Here is a 16,941-nt window from a genome sequence, read left to right on the forward strand (position 1 = left end):
GGGGATGGAGCCGCAGCCCGGCGGCGCCCGGAGCTGCCGGCGCGGGGCCCCCGGCGGCGCCTGCGAGCTAGGCCCGGCTGCCGAGGCGGCGCCCATGAGTCTGGCCATCCACAGCACGACGGGCACACGCTATGAGCTGTCGGTGCCCCCGGACGAAACGGTGGAGGGGCTGCGCAAGCGGCTGTCCCAGCGGCTCAAAGTGCCCAAGGAGCGCCTGGCGCTGCTCCACAAAGACACGTAGGTATCGCGCGTCGCCCCCGGACCCGCCGCCCCCTCGGGCCCCGGCCCCCGGGCGGGAACAAAGAGCGCGCCGCACGGGGAAGGAAGGGGGCGGCCAGACGGGGGGCGGGGGCGCGCCGCGCGCTCTCGGGCGCCCTCTGCTCGGCCTTGCTTGCCTCGGCCCCCTCCCCCGCCCGGGGTCGCTGCACAAAGCGGCTGCGAGGGCGGCCCCCTCCCCTACTAAGAAGGCTGGAGTCTCCGGTCAGCGTGGGGGTCCCGGCAGCGGGGGTGGGGGGCGAGGCCGCTTCCTTTTCTCCTGCGTTCCCTCTGGCTTCCGCATTTGCTCGGTGTCCCCCTCTATGTCTGGCTGTTTTCTTCTCCTACTTGCGTCTTTCTACCCCCCTTTGTTCTAACTACCCAGCACTCCCGTAGTCTCCCCCTCCCCCCTGGTATTTAAATCGCCTCCAGGCCGGGGAGCACTCCCCCCGCGGGCCTCCAGGGACACGCAGTGTCCATCCCCAGCGGAGGGGCCCCAGTGGGGGAGGGGCGGGTGGGGGAGGGTCTCCTTTGTCTGAGCCGCGGCGCAGGCCGCCGGGGAGGGAGGGAGGGAGGGAGGAGGGGGAGCCCGGCCCCGCAAAAGATCCTAAAGGCTAAGCCCTGTGGTTCCCACAAAGAGGAGCGCCGGGCTGGAGTTGGTGAATTACAAGCAAGGGCCGGCCTTGGGGTGAGGGGAGGGTGGCAGAGGACAGCAAAGGTGCACTGGCGCCCGGGTGATGGAAAAGTGCTTTGTTGAGGTGCAGAGGTGGTGCCCCAGTCCAGAGTTGGGGCTTCTGGGAAGGAGGTTTGAGCCACTTGCATGGGGGGCCCTTGGGGCCAGGTGTTTGACACTCTCCCCACACACAGACATACCAGTCCTCTGGTCTGGAGGACAGGAAGGGATAGGGGTGGGGTGGGTTCCCATTATCTCCCCCAGGAACACAGCCCTCCCCCCTGGCCCGTGCTTCCGCGTCGCTGCCTTGTCTCCTTGGCCTCACCCTCTTCCTTCCTCCCCCCAGCCGGCTCAGTTCGGGGAAGCTGCAGGAGTTCGGCGTGGGGGATGGCAGCAAGCTGACGCTGGTGCCCACCGTGGAGGCGGGCCTCATGGTAAATGGCTGGGGCACAGTGCCCCAGAGGCTTTGGCGCAGGCGGGCAGCCCCTTCCCCTGAGAGCTTGGTTCCCAGCACATACCCTGCCAGGGTAGCCCCCGCCAGCAAGCAGCTCCCCCGCCCGGGCACCCCGGTCCTCCGACCAGAGCGCACGCTCAGAACGGCTTCTCCTCTTGTTTCAGTCCCAGGCCTCAAGGCCAGAGCAGTCTGTGATGCAGGCCCTGGAGAGCCTGACCGAGACGCAGGTAAGACCCGCGCTGGTCCCTCCCAGACCAGGGGGAGGGCCTGGGGGGGTTCCTCCCTGGAGACCCACGGGGAGGGAGGGGCGCACCGCCCAGCCTTCCTGCCAGTTTGGCCTGGTCACCCAGCTTCCTCTTCCTCCTCCCCCCTCGCACTCACCACCTGACCTTGAGGGCCTTCTCTCCCACGGTGGCTGCCATGGGGGGAGGGGGCTGGGCTTTCACAAGCCTGCCTGCGGGGGTGACCTTGGCCCACGCTCCCACACCGCTCCCACCCCGAGGGCCCCCAGCCCCATACTGAGGAGCACCCCCTCCACAGCCACTGCGGTTTCCCCAGGGTGACCTTTTTTTCTTTTTTCTTTTTTTTTTAATTTCTGTGGTGGGGGGGCTGGAGGGGCCAGCCTGGGTCACACTCCTTCCGCCTTCTTTGACCCCAATGTAAGGGGCAGGGAGTCACCCCTCCCCCTTCTCCTTTTGGCTTTTGTTCACTGCCCCTAAAGGGGGAGGGGGGCACCCAGCCCCAGGGCCATAGCCTAGACAGGATGTTAGGAAAATATTTAGCAACTAGCCAGGAGCTGAGGAGGAAGGCAGGGACTGGCCCACAGCCGGGTTCCCGGTTTTGTTGCAGCCTTTTTTTTTTTTTTTTTTTAATACCTCCTCCTTTCCTCATTTTTCTGGCGGCGGGGCCCTCCTCCTAGGAGGGTGACACAGGCCTCAGCTATCCGCCTGCTGCCAGGGTGGGGGAAGCAGGCTGTTGCCCGCCCCGGCTAGGGGGTGGGCTGGGCTGGGCTGGCCGCAGGAAACCTGCTCAGCCGCTTCCCTTCCTCCTGCCCTGAGGCCCTCGCCCCCTCCCCGACATGTAGCATCCTGTCCTCACCAGCTAGCTAGCAAGGAGGAAGAGGGGCACTAGAGCTGGGTGGTCTGCCATCAGGAGGGCCGGTGGGTTCGAGGCAGAGCTGGGGTCCCTGGAGCCGGGTGGGGGGGCCACACTGGATTTCCTGGTGAAGATGTGAACTGAACTCTCTACTCACGGGGGGCCTGTGGTTGGCAAGGGGGCCAGGGGTGTCTTTGGTTCACATCCGCCCCAGGGTGCCTGCGTCAGGAGTGGGGGGGCACTGGGCGGAGTGACTGGGCTCCCAGGGCTGTTTCCCCGCCTGGCACCGAGTCATGCCCTCCTGTTCGCCCTCCCCAGGGAGGAAGTTGCAGGGCGGAGGGGTGGGGGGGGACTCCCCAGCTGCTCTTGGGAAGCCACCCCAGGCCCTTCCTGCAAGGGGAGTCTCTGGGGTTGGGGGGGCATACAGACCAGGCTTCAGGGTGGGGGCTGCACACTGCCTGCCTCCCTGGCCTCCTCCCCATGGCCCCCAAGTGGAGAAGGTTACGCCAGCCGCTGCCAGCGGAGGGCTGGGAGGTGGTGGTTCTGAGTCATCCCGGCCTATGTCACTTCTCAGAAACCTCCACCCCCCCCACCACCACCACCATCCTGGCCCTTGGGGAAAGCTCAGCACTGGCCAGGCTCCAGAGGACGAGTCCAGTGCAGACTGGGCTCAGATGTGCCCCCCCACACCAGATTTGAGGGTTTGTGTTGGGGCTGTGTGTAGGTCTCACGGGACCCAGGCCTCAGAGAACTGTCCGGGCCCCCTCCTGCAGCAGCTAAGCCTCCCCCTCAGCCTCAGCCCCACCCAGGACAGATAAATATTTATCTTGAGAAAGCAAAGGTTAGGAAGAAGAATTTGTCCAGGAATTCCCGCCCACTTGCTGCCTGGGTGGCTTAACTGGGAGGGGGTCTGAGATTGGCTCCTCTCCCACATTCACAGGCAGAGGATCGGGGGCCGGGAGGGTGGGGTTATTGAAGGGCAGTGACTGCTGACGGGGCCTTGCCCCCTCTGGCCTCAGTTTCCCCTTGAAAGAACCAAGCTGGCCAGGGAGGGCCAGGCCCCCCCATCTGACCCGCCTCTGTCCCCCACAGCCCCCAGTGGCGCCCGGGCCGGGCCGGGCTGGCGGAGGCGTCTTCCGGAAATACCGATTCATTTTATTTAAGCATCCGTGGCACCGACAGGGACCCCAGAGCCCAGAGAGGGGCGGCGAGAGGCCCCAGGTCACACAGCGCGGGGGGCTGGGGCTGGGCCGGGCTGGGGGCGCAGCAGACAGGGGCCCTGGCGCTGACGGGCCCCTCTCTGCAGGTCAGTGACTTCTTGTCCGGCCGCTCGCCGCTGACCCTGGCACTGCGCGTGGGCGACCACATGATGTTCGTCCAGCTGCAGCTTGCCGCCCAGCACGCCCCACTGCAGCACCGCCACGTGCTGGCCGCCGCCGCTGCTGCCGCCGCTGCTGCCCGCGGGGACCCCAGCGCGACCGCCCCCGTGTCCTCTCCCTGCCGGCCCGTGTCTGGCGCTGCCCGAGTCCCCCCGATGTCCAGCAGCCCCGCCCCTGCGTCCCCCTCACCTGTCACTGCCGGCTCTTTCCGATCACACTCAGCTTCTGCCACCTGCCCTGAGGTGAGTCCGGGGAAAAAGGCTCATTCTCGGACTTTCCCTGGACTTGGGGAGGCTCGGGGCTCCGAGGCCCCAATGTGTGCTTTGGACAAAAGGCCGGCCCCAGACTCTGGACTCCAGGGACTGTCCTTGCCCCCCACAGCTTACCTGCCTCCCTCTCCCCGACCAGCAGATGGACTGTTCACCCCCTGTCAGCGCTGGTGCCAGCCCGACTTCCACCCCCGGGGGGAGCCCCGCCTCCCGCTCCCGCAAACCCGGCGCCGTCATTGAGAGCTTCGTGAACCACGCCCCGGGGGTCTTCTCAGGGACCTTCTCTGGTAGGTTTCATGGTACCCCTGCGCCACTCCCCTCCCCCCGGGTCTCCTGGACGTGCACGACCATGCAGGAGGCTGGGGGCCCCCCGTGTGCCTCACTCCCATCCTGGGGTTCCAGCTGTCTGCGAATGCAGCCCCCCCCCCACGCTTCACAGGCCGCATGTCCATCACTCGAGCACTCACCAGCAACCCCCCTGCCTCCCGTAGGCACACTGCACCCCAACTGCCAGGACAGCAGCGGGCGGCCGCGGCGTGACATCGGCACCATCCTACAGATCCTCAATGACCTTCTGAGTGCCACGCGGCACTACCAGGGCATGCCCCCGTCCCTGACCCAGCTGCGCTGCCATGCCCAGTGCACACCTGCCTCGCCTGCCCCGGACCTCAGCCCCAAAACTACCTCCTGTGAGAAGCTGGGGGCCACAGCCCCGGCCTCCCTGAGCCAGGCCCGCACGTGCAAGCCGCTGGGTGAGTGTCCGGCACGCCCCTCCCGCGCTTGGGCTGCGCCAGGCCCCTGTGCACTGCTCAGAGCAGCTGACCCCCGGGGGGCTGGGGGGGCCGGCAGCTGCTGCTCGCCCTGCTCTGCACGAGAGTGGAGAGAAGGGAGCGTGTGTGTTGGAGGCACAAAGTGTCCTTGTCCTCTCCTGAGCGGGGTACTTCCATCTTACCCTCCCCCCAGCACCTTGTCCAGATGGCAGGTGCAGCCTCTGTGAATGGCAGAGTCTGATGAAGGAGGGGGCTGCTCCGGGGGCAGCTTGTGTCCCCCAGAGACCCGGTTATCCCCAGTAAATCCTGAGTCCCTGTTCTGTCTGGCGGGCCTCCAGCCCAGGTCATGAAAGAGAAACCAAGGCACCAGCCCAAGGGCCGTCCCTCGCACAGAAGCAGCCTGAGGGCTCACGTTACCCCTGATACGCGGCCTGGTGGTGTGCTGAGTGCCTGCCTTGGACCTGGCCTTGCCAGCACTGAGCCCGCAGCCGACGGGGCCTGAGACGCCTCGCGTCCGAGTAAATCCACGGCGCCCAGGGCTCTGCTGGAGATCCGGTAGCCCGTCTGTAGCTGGGTTCCTCTGCATTGCAGCCAGGAAGGCTGGGTTGTGCCTCGTGCTTGGGGGGTGTCTGGCCTCTACCCTGAGGGGCTCGGGGGTCACAGTCACTGCCTCCTTTCAGGGGACCGGCTGCGGCAGACGGAAAACCGCGCCACCCGCTGCAAGGTGGAGCGCCTGCAGCTGCTGCTCCAGCAGAAACGGCTCCGCAGGAAGGCACGGCGCGACGCCCGGGGCCCCTACCACTGGCCACCGAGCCGCAAGGCCGGCCGCAGCGACAGCAGTGGCGGAGGGGGAGGTGGCGGGCCCAGCGAGGCCTCCGGCTTGGGCCTCGACTTCGAGGACTCCGTCTGGAAGCCGGAAGTCAACCCTGACATTAAGTCAGAGTTCGTGGTGGCCTAGGAACCGTGTCCCTCGCCCTACCACCCTGGGCCAAGAGTCCCCCCGCGTGGAGGGCAGGCGGTCAGGGCAGCGGGAGGCCCCTCCCTCCCCGCCAGCTTCCTTCTGGTTTTTTGTTTTGTTTTTATTTCGTTCTGTTTTTGTTTTTTTTTTTTTTATTTCCATTCTTACCATGGTTTTCCGAACTCTCCATGGACTTGGTTCCTGCCTCCTTGGTTCAGCTCACACTTCCCCGCCTCTTCCTCCCGTCGCCGGCTCCCGTCCTCGGCCTGAGCTGGGTCCTTGCCCGCCCACTTCCCAAGCTCCAGATATGTAGCAGTCACTCCAGATGGTTGAGAGTGGGACGAGAGGAGGAAGCCGCCCCCACCCCTTCAGGTTTAAGTCAAAAACGTAGATGCCTCATGATGCACTTTACAGACGGGCAGGGCCTAGGAGGGAAGCCCCGCTGCAGCTGCACCCCGGCCTCCAGGGCGGCCGGCAGGCCCCACGGCGACCGGAGACCGCCTGCGCCGCCCGGCCAGGTCTCCTCCACATCTGTGCTTTTTTCTCTTGGTCTCTTTCTCCAGGAAAAAAAAAAAAAAAAAGGCGTTTCAGTAGGCTGACCCCAGCCTGCCTCGGGGTTCAGGTGGGGGTGTGGGGCCCTCTCCTAGTAGGAAAGAGAAGGAGGGGGACAGACCAGCCCCCAGCCTCCGCGTCCACGCACTGTGCCATTTCCTCCTGCCCCGCCCCCTTTTTGTTCTGAGCTTGGGGTATTTATAGACTATTAATTTTCTGAGCCAATAGTGGTTGGGAGTCTCTTGAAAACTCGGGAGAGAAATGGTTGGGGGGACAGGGGAAATAACCCCCAGCCCTCCTTCCTGGCCCAACCTGAGGGATCTGGTGGGCCTGTGGGCTGTGTCTAAAGGCCCTCTGGCAGCCAGGAGGGGAGGGGGTGCTGAGCTGTGAAGCCCCAGGTTGGGGTGACGCTGTGTAGCATTAACCCCCTTGGGGGGGGTCGCTGCTGGTCTGAATTGGACCCTCCCCACTCATGCCCTTATCCCCAGATTGCCCTGGGGCAGAGGGACAAGCCCTCTACTGGGGCCATTTCAATGGGGGTGGAGTTTTTTTTTTCATTCACTTATTTTTTACTGATAATGGAGATGATTGGGCCCTGTCCCCTGCCCCCCCCAGTCTTGTCCTTGCCCCACCTTTCTGTCCTCCAGACACCCCCACCCCCTGCCTGTTCCTCCCTTCATCCTATCGTAGGTGAACCCCCCCATTATGTGTTTAAAGTTAATGGTTTCAGATGTGAACATCATGTGTTAACTGTAGCTCTGTAAACTTTTTTGTGGGGGGGTGGGGAGGGAGGGGTCAGAGGGGAGGGGTCAAGGATTTGTTTTTTGTTTGTTTTATTTTCCAAAAAAAAAAAAGAAAAAGGAGAAAAAAGGAGTGGGTTTGTTTTTGAAGAACTGTCTTGGATACCTATTTAAATGTGTTCTGTTGTGTTGTTTTTTTTTTTTCTTTTTAACGATTTTTAAATAACACCTGTGCCTCCGCGGGTCTGAGGGTGGAGGCCTCAGGCAGGAACCAGCCCGCCCCCCTCTGCCCTCACCAGGCTCCCCCAAGAAAGCATTACCCACCCTCGGGGGTCGGGCTTGTGGGGTGTCCTGGCACCTTGCGTGAGTTTCCTGTATGAAAACAAAATTGGGAAAGATAAACCTATACAAACACCTTGATTTCAAGTAATAAACAGAAAATGAAACGAGTGAATGTGCTGCCCACTTGTGGGGGGTAGAGGGGTCTTGGCCATCACAGAGGGGCTGCCAGGTGTGACGGGTGGTCTTAACCTGCCTGGGAGTGGCACGGTGAGTGGGTCTTTGCTTCGAGAAGAGGGCTTGGGGCGATCTGGTGGCCATGTAAGACGCTGAGTTCTCCCGCCACCTCTGGTAGCGGGAGCTGGAAAGTGGGTGGGGGTCGCATCCCAGAACAGTTCCCACGTTCCCTCCCCAGCTTGAGGTGAGGGTGGGCAGGAAGTTGCCCCAGCAGGGGAGGGAGGGGCCGGCCACTTCCCGGTACCCAAGGCCGGAAGTCCTGCAGGGTGTGGGCACATGGTTGCCTGCTTACAGTGCGCCCTGGGTGGGGCCTGGGTTCCTGGCTCTGGGAAGTGGGCTGGGGACTGGCCCCTGGAACTGTCAGCAGGGATGCCTGACCACACACTCTGGGCTTCAGTTTCCCCAGCCACTGACAGGGAGACTGCTCCAACTGCGGGGCCAAGCACGAGGTACTGCATGGGTGGGCCCCTGACCTGAGCCCCCTCCTAGGTGCCTGGCCTCTAGCAGCTCTCTAGCGGCAATCAGTGATTCCCCAGGGCTTGAGGCTTGTGTTCAAGACCTCTGGCCTGGCTGTCCCAGCCTTGGGCGAACTCTCACCCTCTCTGGCCTCACCCTGGCCTTGCATTCCAGCGCTCCCCAGCCCTGACGGTCATGCATCAAGCCTCCAGGCCTTTGTCCCGGCCGTGCCCTACACAGGAACACCCCTCTCCTGGCCGCCCTTGCTCTGCCTGGGTACTTCCTCAATTGGCATCTCCCCAGGGGCCGGGCCAGGGGCAAGTCCTCTGGGGTCCCACTGTCATCCGCCTTGGGGCTGAGCAGAAACAGGACGATAACAGCATCATCTCCCCTGTACTTCCTCAGTTAACAAGCACTGCCATCTAAGAGTTGCAACTAATTATAGTTCCATTTAATAGATGAGAGAACTCCAAGCCCAGAGAAACATCAGTTGCCCTAGAGGATTGGGGTGTTGTCAAATTGGTGACCACCTGCTCCTGGGCAGATTTCGGATGGCCCAAGCCCTTGCCCTCCCAGCTCCAGCTCCAGGGAACCCAGGGTCAAGGGACACAGGTCCTGTCCCAGGAGTGTCCTGGGAGCATCTCCACAAGGCCCTCCTGCCCCTCTCCCTGCCCAGTCACCCCCAAATCATCACAAGCCCACCCACGGCAGGAAGGCAGGATGCCACACGTCAGGCTGATCCCTCCAGACCTCAAAGGCAACGGCCACAGGTCGGAGGTGTGGGTAGGACAGCTCAGGTGGAAACTTCCACCCACGCGGCTGCCCCTGGGGGTCACGACTGAGGGGTGTACCCAGGTGATTCCACAGGGCTGGGTGGGGGGTGTGGAAGGAGGTAGAGACACCGCTGAATCACAGGTGGAATCGCAGGCTGTGTGTGCGCGCCGCACGGCGGGGGGCACTTGCCCTGCTGCCCGGGAACCCACCCCTCAGGGCGCTGCCTGGCACCCAGCCCGGGAGTCCAAGGGTCACGGCCCTGCCCTGGGGTCCTCAGAGGACATCACCCTGGTGGGGGCTTCGGGCCATTGGCCTCCTCTCCGCTAGGCGGGCGCGCAGGGCACACACCTAGCCAAGGGGAGGTGCCCGGCCAGAGGGGCTGCAGGCTAGCCCATGTGAAAGAAAGGTAAACTGAGGCCCACCGACGGCTGGGGCCGTGGAGATCGCAGGGGGCGGTGTCTGCCCTGCACCGCCCCCTCCTCCCATTGAGGAAAAAGCTGAATGGGAGGGGGTGGCCCCCGGAAACCCGCAGGAATGGAATCGCGGTTTCCACGGCAACGTGCCGCGAAACGGGCCTGACGTCACCGTGGGGAGGGCGCCCCACCCGCCCCCGTCCGCGCGTCGGGGGGCGCAGGCCGCGCCCGCCCCGGGGGACGCCTCACTGGTGGCCCCGCCGTTCGCTCCTCCGCACGCACCAATGACAGCGTGGCGTTGACGCCGGAAGGTGGGACTGCGCCCGGGCCGGCTGAGTGCGCAGGCGCGCGCGGAGGCGGGCGACCCCCTCCCTGTGGTCGCGCGTCTGCAAACTTGGGGGCGGGAGGCGCGCCGAGGGTCTGCTGACGGCTCGGCAGCGCCCGGACGGAAGAGGGGGCGTAGCAGAGGGCGCCGCACGTGGACCCTCGCACCGCCGCGTTCGCGCGCACCCCTCCTTCCACGTCCAGGCATTGTCTGCTGCCCCCTCCTCCTCGCCTGGGTGACACGACCCCGGGATTGGGGGAGCATGCAGCCCCCGGGCGGGGGGAGCGCAGGAAGGCGAGCGGGAGGAGAGCCCTTGGCCTGAGGCTTTGCCAAAGGAATAGGAGTTTGCCCAGCGTTGGCAGAGGGAAGGGGTGCCCCTAGGTGGGAGACAGGGCGTGCCAAGGACCTGGAGACGTGCAAGCAGGTGTATTTGGTGGTGTGGGGGCAGCTGCGAAGTTAGTTGGGGGAGAGAAAACAGAAGGTGGGAAGAAGAGGGCGAGGCGAGGACCCGAAATGGGTGATTCCCCGACTCTGGCTGGTGATTGAGAGCGGCCCCCAGGGAGGAGGGGCAGGTGTAGGGAGCAGAGACCAGAACATCCAGGTGGCTGGATGGCGGGGCCTTCAGACTGGGCTTAGAGGAGAGGCCTGAGGAGGGACAGGTGGGGCATGGTCTGAAGGCGGCCTCTGGTTCATAGAGAAGGGGTTGGCAAGGGGGCTGCCGGAAGCTAGGGGCTTGGAGGAGGGGGAGCAAGTTTTGCTGCGGCCAGGAGTCCACTCAGAGAAGGCCGCGGTCAGCACGAACAGGGGCAGGGCCTGCCAGGTGGGGAGCGTACAGGCCAAAGCTTCTAGTCCGAGGTTAGCCCCAGGCTGGGCAGGCGCAAGACTCAGTCGAGGGTCCTGTGGGCTGTGTGGACAGGTGTCACTGCCAAGGTGTGAAGCCTGGGCTGGAGGCTTGGGTCCAGGTGGGCAATGCTCCTGGATGATGAGACAGCCGTGGGCAAGCAGGAGAAGGTCACTGGGGTCACTGCTTTCTGCTTGAGGCCAGAGTCCCCTGGGGGCGGCCAAATGGGTAATTGGGGCTGGCTCCACGGTTTTGAAATGCCAAAGGCCAGGATCAGGCCTGGCTTGGGGAGGAGCCAGGCCTCTGGCAAGGAGCCATCTGGGGAGAACAGGAGTGAGCGGTGCCCTGTCGGAACCAGCTCCCGCACCCCCAGCACCAGGCGGGTGCCCAGGGCACAGCCACCCCCATCAGTCTCGGTGGGGCCTGCCTACCTCTCAAACGCCTTGGGAATGGGAGTTCCCAAGCTACGGCCAAGGGTGCTGGGGCCCAACCCAGGAGTCTTGACTCCAGCCCCACCCACGGCTGCCCAGCCCTGGGAGGGCAGGGGACAGGCAGCCTCTGGTGTGACCCCGGACAGGTGAGCAACCCAGCCCCGGTGTGGGGGCGGGGCTGCTGTCCCCTGGGGCCCTGGCCCTGTGACTGCCCTCCCTCTGGGCCCCTGGCCCTGGCTTGCTGCCTCTCCTCGCGTCTGTGTCTGCGGCTCTGTCTCCTTCCTGCTCTGCCTCTCCTGCCTCTGGCCGGTTCTCTTTTCTTCTTCCTTTTTGCCTTCCTCAGTATCTCAGTCTGTCTCTCTTCCTATCTGGGTCTCTGTCCCACCGACTCCTCCCCCACTTCCGCCCCCTCTCGGGGGAGGGGGGACCTCCCTCACCCCGGCACACATTCCAGCTTCCACCCCCGCCTGGCTGCCCCTCCCTGGAGCCAGCTGCTACTGTGTTGGGTGCCCAGGATGGAGGGAGTGGGCTCAGGCTGGGTCAGAGGCTGGGGTGCGGGGTGGGGCTGTAGGGGGCACCCCCTCATTCCTCTGGAATGTGGGCGGGGCCGCCGGCGAGGGGAGGCGGTCACCCGCGGGCAGGGGGAGCCTGGCCTCTAGACAGCTGGCTACAACCAGACTGTACGCGCCCCGCCCCCCAGAGAGGATCAACACAACCCCCAACTCCCACACAGGGCCCCTTGTCGCCACCAGACCGACCAGCCCGCCCTCTCGCCCACGCTCAGAAGTGCACCCCTCAACAGTTGAGGGGTAGATACGGCTCCCCACCCGAATGCTAGGCTCCCGGCTCTGCAGTACCGCCCCCCCCCCCCCCCCCCCCCCCCACNACCACACACACACACACACACACACACGCACGCACGCACGCACGCACTGGCCCCAGCCCACGGCAGCCTCAGTCAACACTACGATTTTCAAAACAGTGGTGCCCCCATTCTCACCCTGGACCAAGACCTCCCTTAAGAAAACCGCAAAATTGAAAGTCACACCAGGCAGGGGCAGGCACTCAGATCCTCAGAGACTTGTCACCCACGGCACCACCCTCCCCAAAACACAAGCCATCGCCCCAGCCACACGCTGCCCACGTACACTCCATGGCTTTAGGCCCACCAAAGGAGCAGAGACCCCCTGATCTGCGTTCAGGACAGGTGGGGGTGCATGCACTCTCTCCATCCCTGTTGGGACCTGGAAGAAGGGGATGTGAGCATCAGACCATCTTCTGGGTGCCTGCAACAGGAGAAAGAGCAAAGAACTCCCAGTGCCTCTGTGGTGGGCGACATCTTGTCCCTGGCTGGCACCCCTTTGTTCACCCACACTGACCCCAGGAATGCCTACTGCTGCACCCACTTCTCAGATAGGCACCTGAGGCCCAGAGAGGGACCTGGCAACACCAGCCCGCACACTAGCCTGCACGGCTGGGCACCTGGCCATCACTGACCTTCAAGGAAGAGCCAGACAGCTGTGGGACACCAACGCTTGTGCCATGGACACATGGGGTGGGGATGTGCACTCGTGCTGGCCGCCCTGAGCCACAGCAGCTTAGCGGTCTTGTCTGAGGCCCTGGCAACTGCCACAGGAGGGGCTGATCTCCATTCCCACCACTCCAGTGTTGCCATGGAGATACCACAAGCCCTAGGAAGGGGTCCTTCTGGCCCTCCTTGTGCCCCCAGGGAGCCTGTGTGTGGGTGACAACTTGAGTGTGGAGCGAGGGTCAGGTGAGTGGATAGGACACTTGTGGGGTATAGCTCCTCCTTCCCCCGGGGGCAGGGGGCGGGGGGAGGTGTGAACCTCAGCCCTTCCCCAGTCTCAGAATCCAGGGGGCTGTGTTCCCCACCCCCACCAAGGCAAGCCTTTGGGTTTCCGTGAGCACACAGGGGTCTTTGGGTGCCCGAGCTCTGGCAGTTCACAGACATCTGGTGCATGTTTGGTGTACTTGACGTGTGCTTGTCCGTCTGTGCACTTGCCGCCACACGCGCGCCTCCGTCTCCCTCCGTAGAGGAAGGGGTCACCATCTGGGTCTCTGGAGGATCCTGCATACAGAAAGAGCCAACGTGCAAACCCGAGGGGCAGGCATGTGACTTCCCGCAAGTGCACAACAGGTGTGTCTCCATGTGTCCCTGGGTCCCACCTCGGGGTCCGAGCTCGCCGATACAGACCATGTGGTCCTGGCCTCTGCAATCCCAGGATGGGGTCCTGGGCAGGAGCAGAAGCGTGGGGGCCTCCATGTTCCTGGGTCTGGACTCACAGGAGGCTGCACTAGGTGCCCCCAGCCCCTGTCCTGCACATTCTCCACTGCGGAGACCCCTTCCTAGGAAGAGGAGGGAAACTGAGGCCAGGGGCAGCCCCTTCTAGCTCCCCAGGGTGGCAAACAGCTGAGTTTCCTGTGTTCACAGTTGGTAGTCACCCCGGGCCTCCTAGAGACCTCGGAGGGCCCCTACCTCCTCATGCAGGTAGGAAGGGGGGGCAGTTGGACTCCTTCTCTGCCGGGCTTATGGCCTCTTGTAGCTGTCCTCTGCCCTAGGAGACCACATAGCTCTCGTGCCCACCCTGGGGGCATGAGTCATGCCACCAGCCAGGGGCACATGTGCTCTGTGAGTCCTGTCCCCCAAGTCACACACACGCAGACCTGTCCATGACTGATCCACACCCATATCCCTTATGCACACGCTCTGGGGTCCATACAACCCCCTTGTGGTCTTGCGCACGGAGCAGCACCAGGCGCACACTTCATATCCGCGCGCGCGCGCACACAGCCCCACTTTCGCGTCCACACAGACACAGTCCCCAGCCATCCTTGTGTCTGTTTACCCACGACTCCCCAGCTCACCGGCACACATGTGCACCACACCTGGCAACGCGCACACTCATCCAGTCTCCGCTTCCCCCACCCTGGCTCTGGGCCCTGCGGGTTTGGGCCAGGCGGGCCGGCGAGTCTCTGCCAGGACGGTCCCACTTGTGCGCCCCCGCCGGGAGGCCGCCAGGTGCACTGTGCCGGCCCCCGCCCGGCCGACCGGGAGGGGGCGATAATTACGCGGCCTGAGGGCCCCCCCCCCCCACGCGCCTTTCATCCCTGCCAACGCCCGTCCGGGACCCAGACGCTCATTACCGCCTCCCGCCCGGTCATTAGCCAGGGTCGGGGGAGGACCCGGCGTCCAGAGGCCCGGCCCGGCGGGAAGGTGGTGGGGGCGCCGCGGGAGCGCAGCGGCCCCGCCCTCGTCTCCATGGCACCGCCCCCGGGTGGGGCGCCCAGACGGGGAGGGGTTAGACCCCGAACCGAGAAGTGGTCATGGAGCGGGTGCCGCCTCCGCGGAGGGGCGGTTTGTAGATGGGCCGACGGGGACCTCCAGGCCTAATAATCCCCGTCCCGCCGGGCAGGCGGCGAGCACTGCGTGTCCAGGCCGCGAATAGCAGCCTCTCCCGTGCCCGCGGCTATTTTGAGCCCCATCATCCCACCCCCCGCCACCCACCCCTCCCAGCGCACTGACAGAGGCGCGGGGTCGGGCCTGTGGGCGGGACGAGGACCCCATCCCACGCTGGAGCACGCGGCAGGACCCGGAGCCCCCGGCTGGGGTGACAGCGAGGCCGCAGCGCCCCCTCGTGTCCATGGGGAGAGCGTGGCGCAGCCGTAGCGACGGCGATGAAGGTGGTCCCAGACCCCTGAGATCCCGAAAGGGACACGCAGATGCAGGAAGCCACGGGGACACAGGGACGGAGACAGGCAAAACACCTGAGACGCAAGCACACAGTTTCCACACAATGCCCACAGCAGGCGCACCTGGCAACAGGTGTCCCCAGGTATGGGACCTTTCTGGGATGGGAACCCAGGACAGTCGTGGGTATACATGGACACTGCTACCTAGCAACGGGTTCATAGTAAACGTTTAATAGCTGTGCGCTGGTGGAATGAATGCAGGAATGAATGAATGAACTGAGCAGTTCACAAAACCGGGAGAAGGCAGATTCAGAACCTCAGAACAGTGGGGGCGGGGCCTAGGGGCAGAGAATGACTCTGGGCCACCTTGGCTGCAGGGACACCCGGCCTGGGCTGGAGCCAGGGGCCGTTGACCTGACTTTGCCAGGGGAACACATCAGACAGGGTGGCGGGGAATTGCTCCCGGGCAGGGCATACCTGGCCCCAGTTCACCCCCTCCCCACGCAGGCTGGGAAGCAGGGGGAGCCGAGAGCCGATGTCTCGTTTTGCTCCTTTGAATAACCACCCCGCGCGAGAGGCTGACACGGCAGCAGGCTGCCTCTGACGGGGACTCAGTCGTAAGGGAGGGCTGCGGCGTGGGGCAGCAAGGTGCAGAGGGGGTGGCGATGAGTGACGTCCTACTCTGCAGGAGGGGGCTCCTGAACTGAGGAGGGGTCCCAGTGGTCTTATCACAGGAGACCACGTCCTTGCCTGTGTCCCTTGCTTTGTCAGCTAGACCCACCTGAGGGGGGGATCAAGTCTGAGGACTGAAGTGGGGCTGGAACTTCTCTGCGGTGGGCAACAAGTGGGGGGTCCGTTCCCAATACCCGCAACTCTACTGCATACGGTCTGCCCTCTGAAGACTTTCTAGAGTAGGGCTTGGGCAGGCAGGGTTCTGAACTAGTCTTTTCCACCCCATGGAGGGGTCCGGGGTCACCGGAGACAACCTAAGCCAAAGCCTGCACAGGGGGCAAATAGTGGCCACAGAGGGGCTCCCATAAAGTAGCCTTGGGACTCCCCAAGAGCAATCTTGCAGGTGAGGGTTCCCGCAAAGCTGGTTCTCCTGCTAGCAGAGATCTTGGACCTCCAGACAGGGAAAAGCCGCGGGGGGGGGGGGGGGGNGGGGGGGGGGGAGCAGAGCACTGCTTACCCCATGGTGTGGGTGATGAGTCCGTTCTTGGTACGCACAACTGTGTGCTGGCAGGGGGCTGCGGCACATGCTGGAGGGGAGGCCAAGGGTTGAGAGCAATGTTGGGGTGCAGTGCTGACCCCAGTGGTGGGGTTGGGTGCCCAGCTTGTGGTCAGCCTGCAGTCTAGAGCTGGAACGCACAAAAGTGTCTGTCTAGGTGCGTGTGGACGTGTGGGCTCACACCAAGCAGAAGTCGGGTTGGGGTGGAAGTTGGGTGTGGGTGCTGGTGGTGGTTTGTAGGCAAAGTAGGTTGCGTGAAACTGGGGTCCCCCGAAATTGAGAAGTAGGAGGAAATAGGATCTTGGCGAATACTGGGATCCACGGACGTGAGGTTGTCTCAGTCTTGGGGTTTGGGTGGGCCTTGGGGCCGACTACATGCGGTGGTGTATTCAGGAGCGTGGGGTCCTGGGAGTACCAGGGTGTCGGGTTATGTTGCCAAGTATATAAAAATGACGTCAGCGTTCAGGAGAAGTGAGAGCTGGGGCTCCGGTGGGGATGGGGACTTGGCGAAGGTTGCATCGGCGGCGATTGTTGGAGCAGAGCACAAGGCCGAGTTTGAGCCATACCAGGAGATACCCGGGAGGTTTGGGCCCTTGGCCTCCAAAGGCCCCTTTGTTCCCCGCCACAGGCCTGGAGGTGGGGTGGGGGCGGGCATGCGGAAGTGGGTCAGCCCCGCCCCGCCGCGCGCCGGCCCCGCCTCCGGGTCGCGGGCGGAGGACTGCGGACGAGGCGCGTCCTCGCCAATTATCGCGCCCGGAGCCCGCGAGCACGGGAGGCGGGGCGGAGCCGGGACGGGCCCCGCCCCCGCTCATGAATATGAGGTGCGGCTGCGGCTCCAGAGCCCTTGGATTGGCTGGCGCGGAGCGGGGGGCGGGGACCCGCGGCGGCGTACTTAAGGCCGGGCGCTCGGCGCCCCCCCCTCACTCGCGCGTTAGGAGGCTTGGCTCGTTGTGCTGCGCCTTGTTCCCGCCTGCGTCAGGGACCTTCCCGACTCAGTGGTGAGGGCCCTGGCGGCGCCGACTCCGCGGGCCCGGGGTGGCGAGCGGCCTGCGGCCGGCCGGAGGAGGCGGGACAGCGGCGGCACGCCCCTGGGCGGGGGCG

At 64.4% G+C, this 16,941-nt stretch overlaps 2 protein-coding genes across 5 annotated transcripts in view; both read left to right on the forward strand.

The window, feature by feature from the left end:
- Positions 1–4: 4 nt before the first annotated feature.
- MIDN (midnolin) lies at positions 5–7,595 on the forward strand. Of its 2 annotated transcripts, XM_034657370.1 has the most exons (8): positions 5–237; positions 1,275–1,362; positions 1,547–1,609; positions 3,570–3,698; positions 3,784–4,098; positions 4,265–4,412; positions 4,617–4,877; positions 5,576–7,595. In XM_034657370.1, exons 1-8 carry the CDS (start codon positions 5–7, stop codon positions 5,851–5,853), a joined length of 1,515 nt encoding a protein of 504 aa, XP_034513261.1. In that variant the 3' UTR covers positions 5,854–7,595. The 2 variants fall into 2 exon arrangements, with proteins under 2 accessions (XP_034513261.1, XP_034513262.1); XM_034657371.1 differs by lacking the exon at positions 3,570–3,698.
- A 9,097-nt stretch (positions 7,596–16,692) lies between these two features.
- The window catches only part of CIRBP (cold inducible RNA binding protein), a 4,802-nt gene continuing 4,553 nt past the window's right edge, over positions 16,693–16,941 (forward strand). For all 3 annotated transcript variants that reach the window (XM_019804090.2, XM_011230208.3, XM_019804089.2), the window contains exon 1: positions 16,693–16,838. The gene's annotated coding sequence lies outside the window, so the exon portion shown is untranslated. The remainder of the gene's footprint in view (positions 16,839–16,941) is intronic.

Source organism: Ailuropoda melanoleuca, chromosome 4, assembly GCF_002007445.2.
Source record: "Ailuropoda melanoleuca isolate Jingjing chromosome 4, ASM200744v2, whole genome shotgun sequence".
NCBI classification, from domain to species: domain Eukaryota; kingdom Metazoa; phylum Chordata; class Mammalia; order Carnivora; family Ursidae; genus Ailuropoda; species Ailuropoda melanoleuca.

Coding starts and splice junctions, on each gene's coding strand:
- MIDN (XM_034657370.1), top strand. CDS start 5: ATGGAGCCGCAGCCCGGCGGCGCCCGGAGCTGCCGGCGCGGGGCCCCC. Junction 1,363..1,546: donor CCGTGGAGGCGGGCCTCATG/GTAAATGGCTGG, acceptor CTCTTGTTTCAG/TCCCAGGCCTCAAGGCCAGA. Junction 4,878..5,575: donor CCGCACGTGCAAGCCGCTGG/GTGAGTGTCCGG, acceptor GCCTCCTTTCAG/GGGACCGGCTGCGGCAGACG.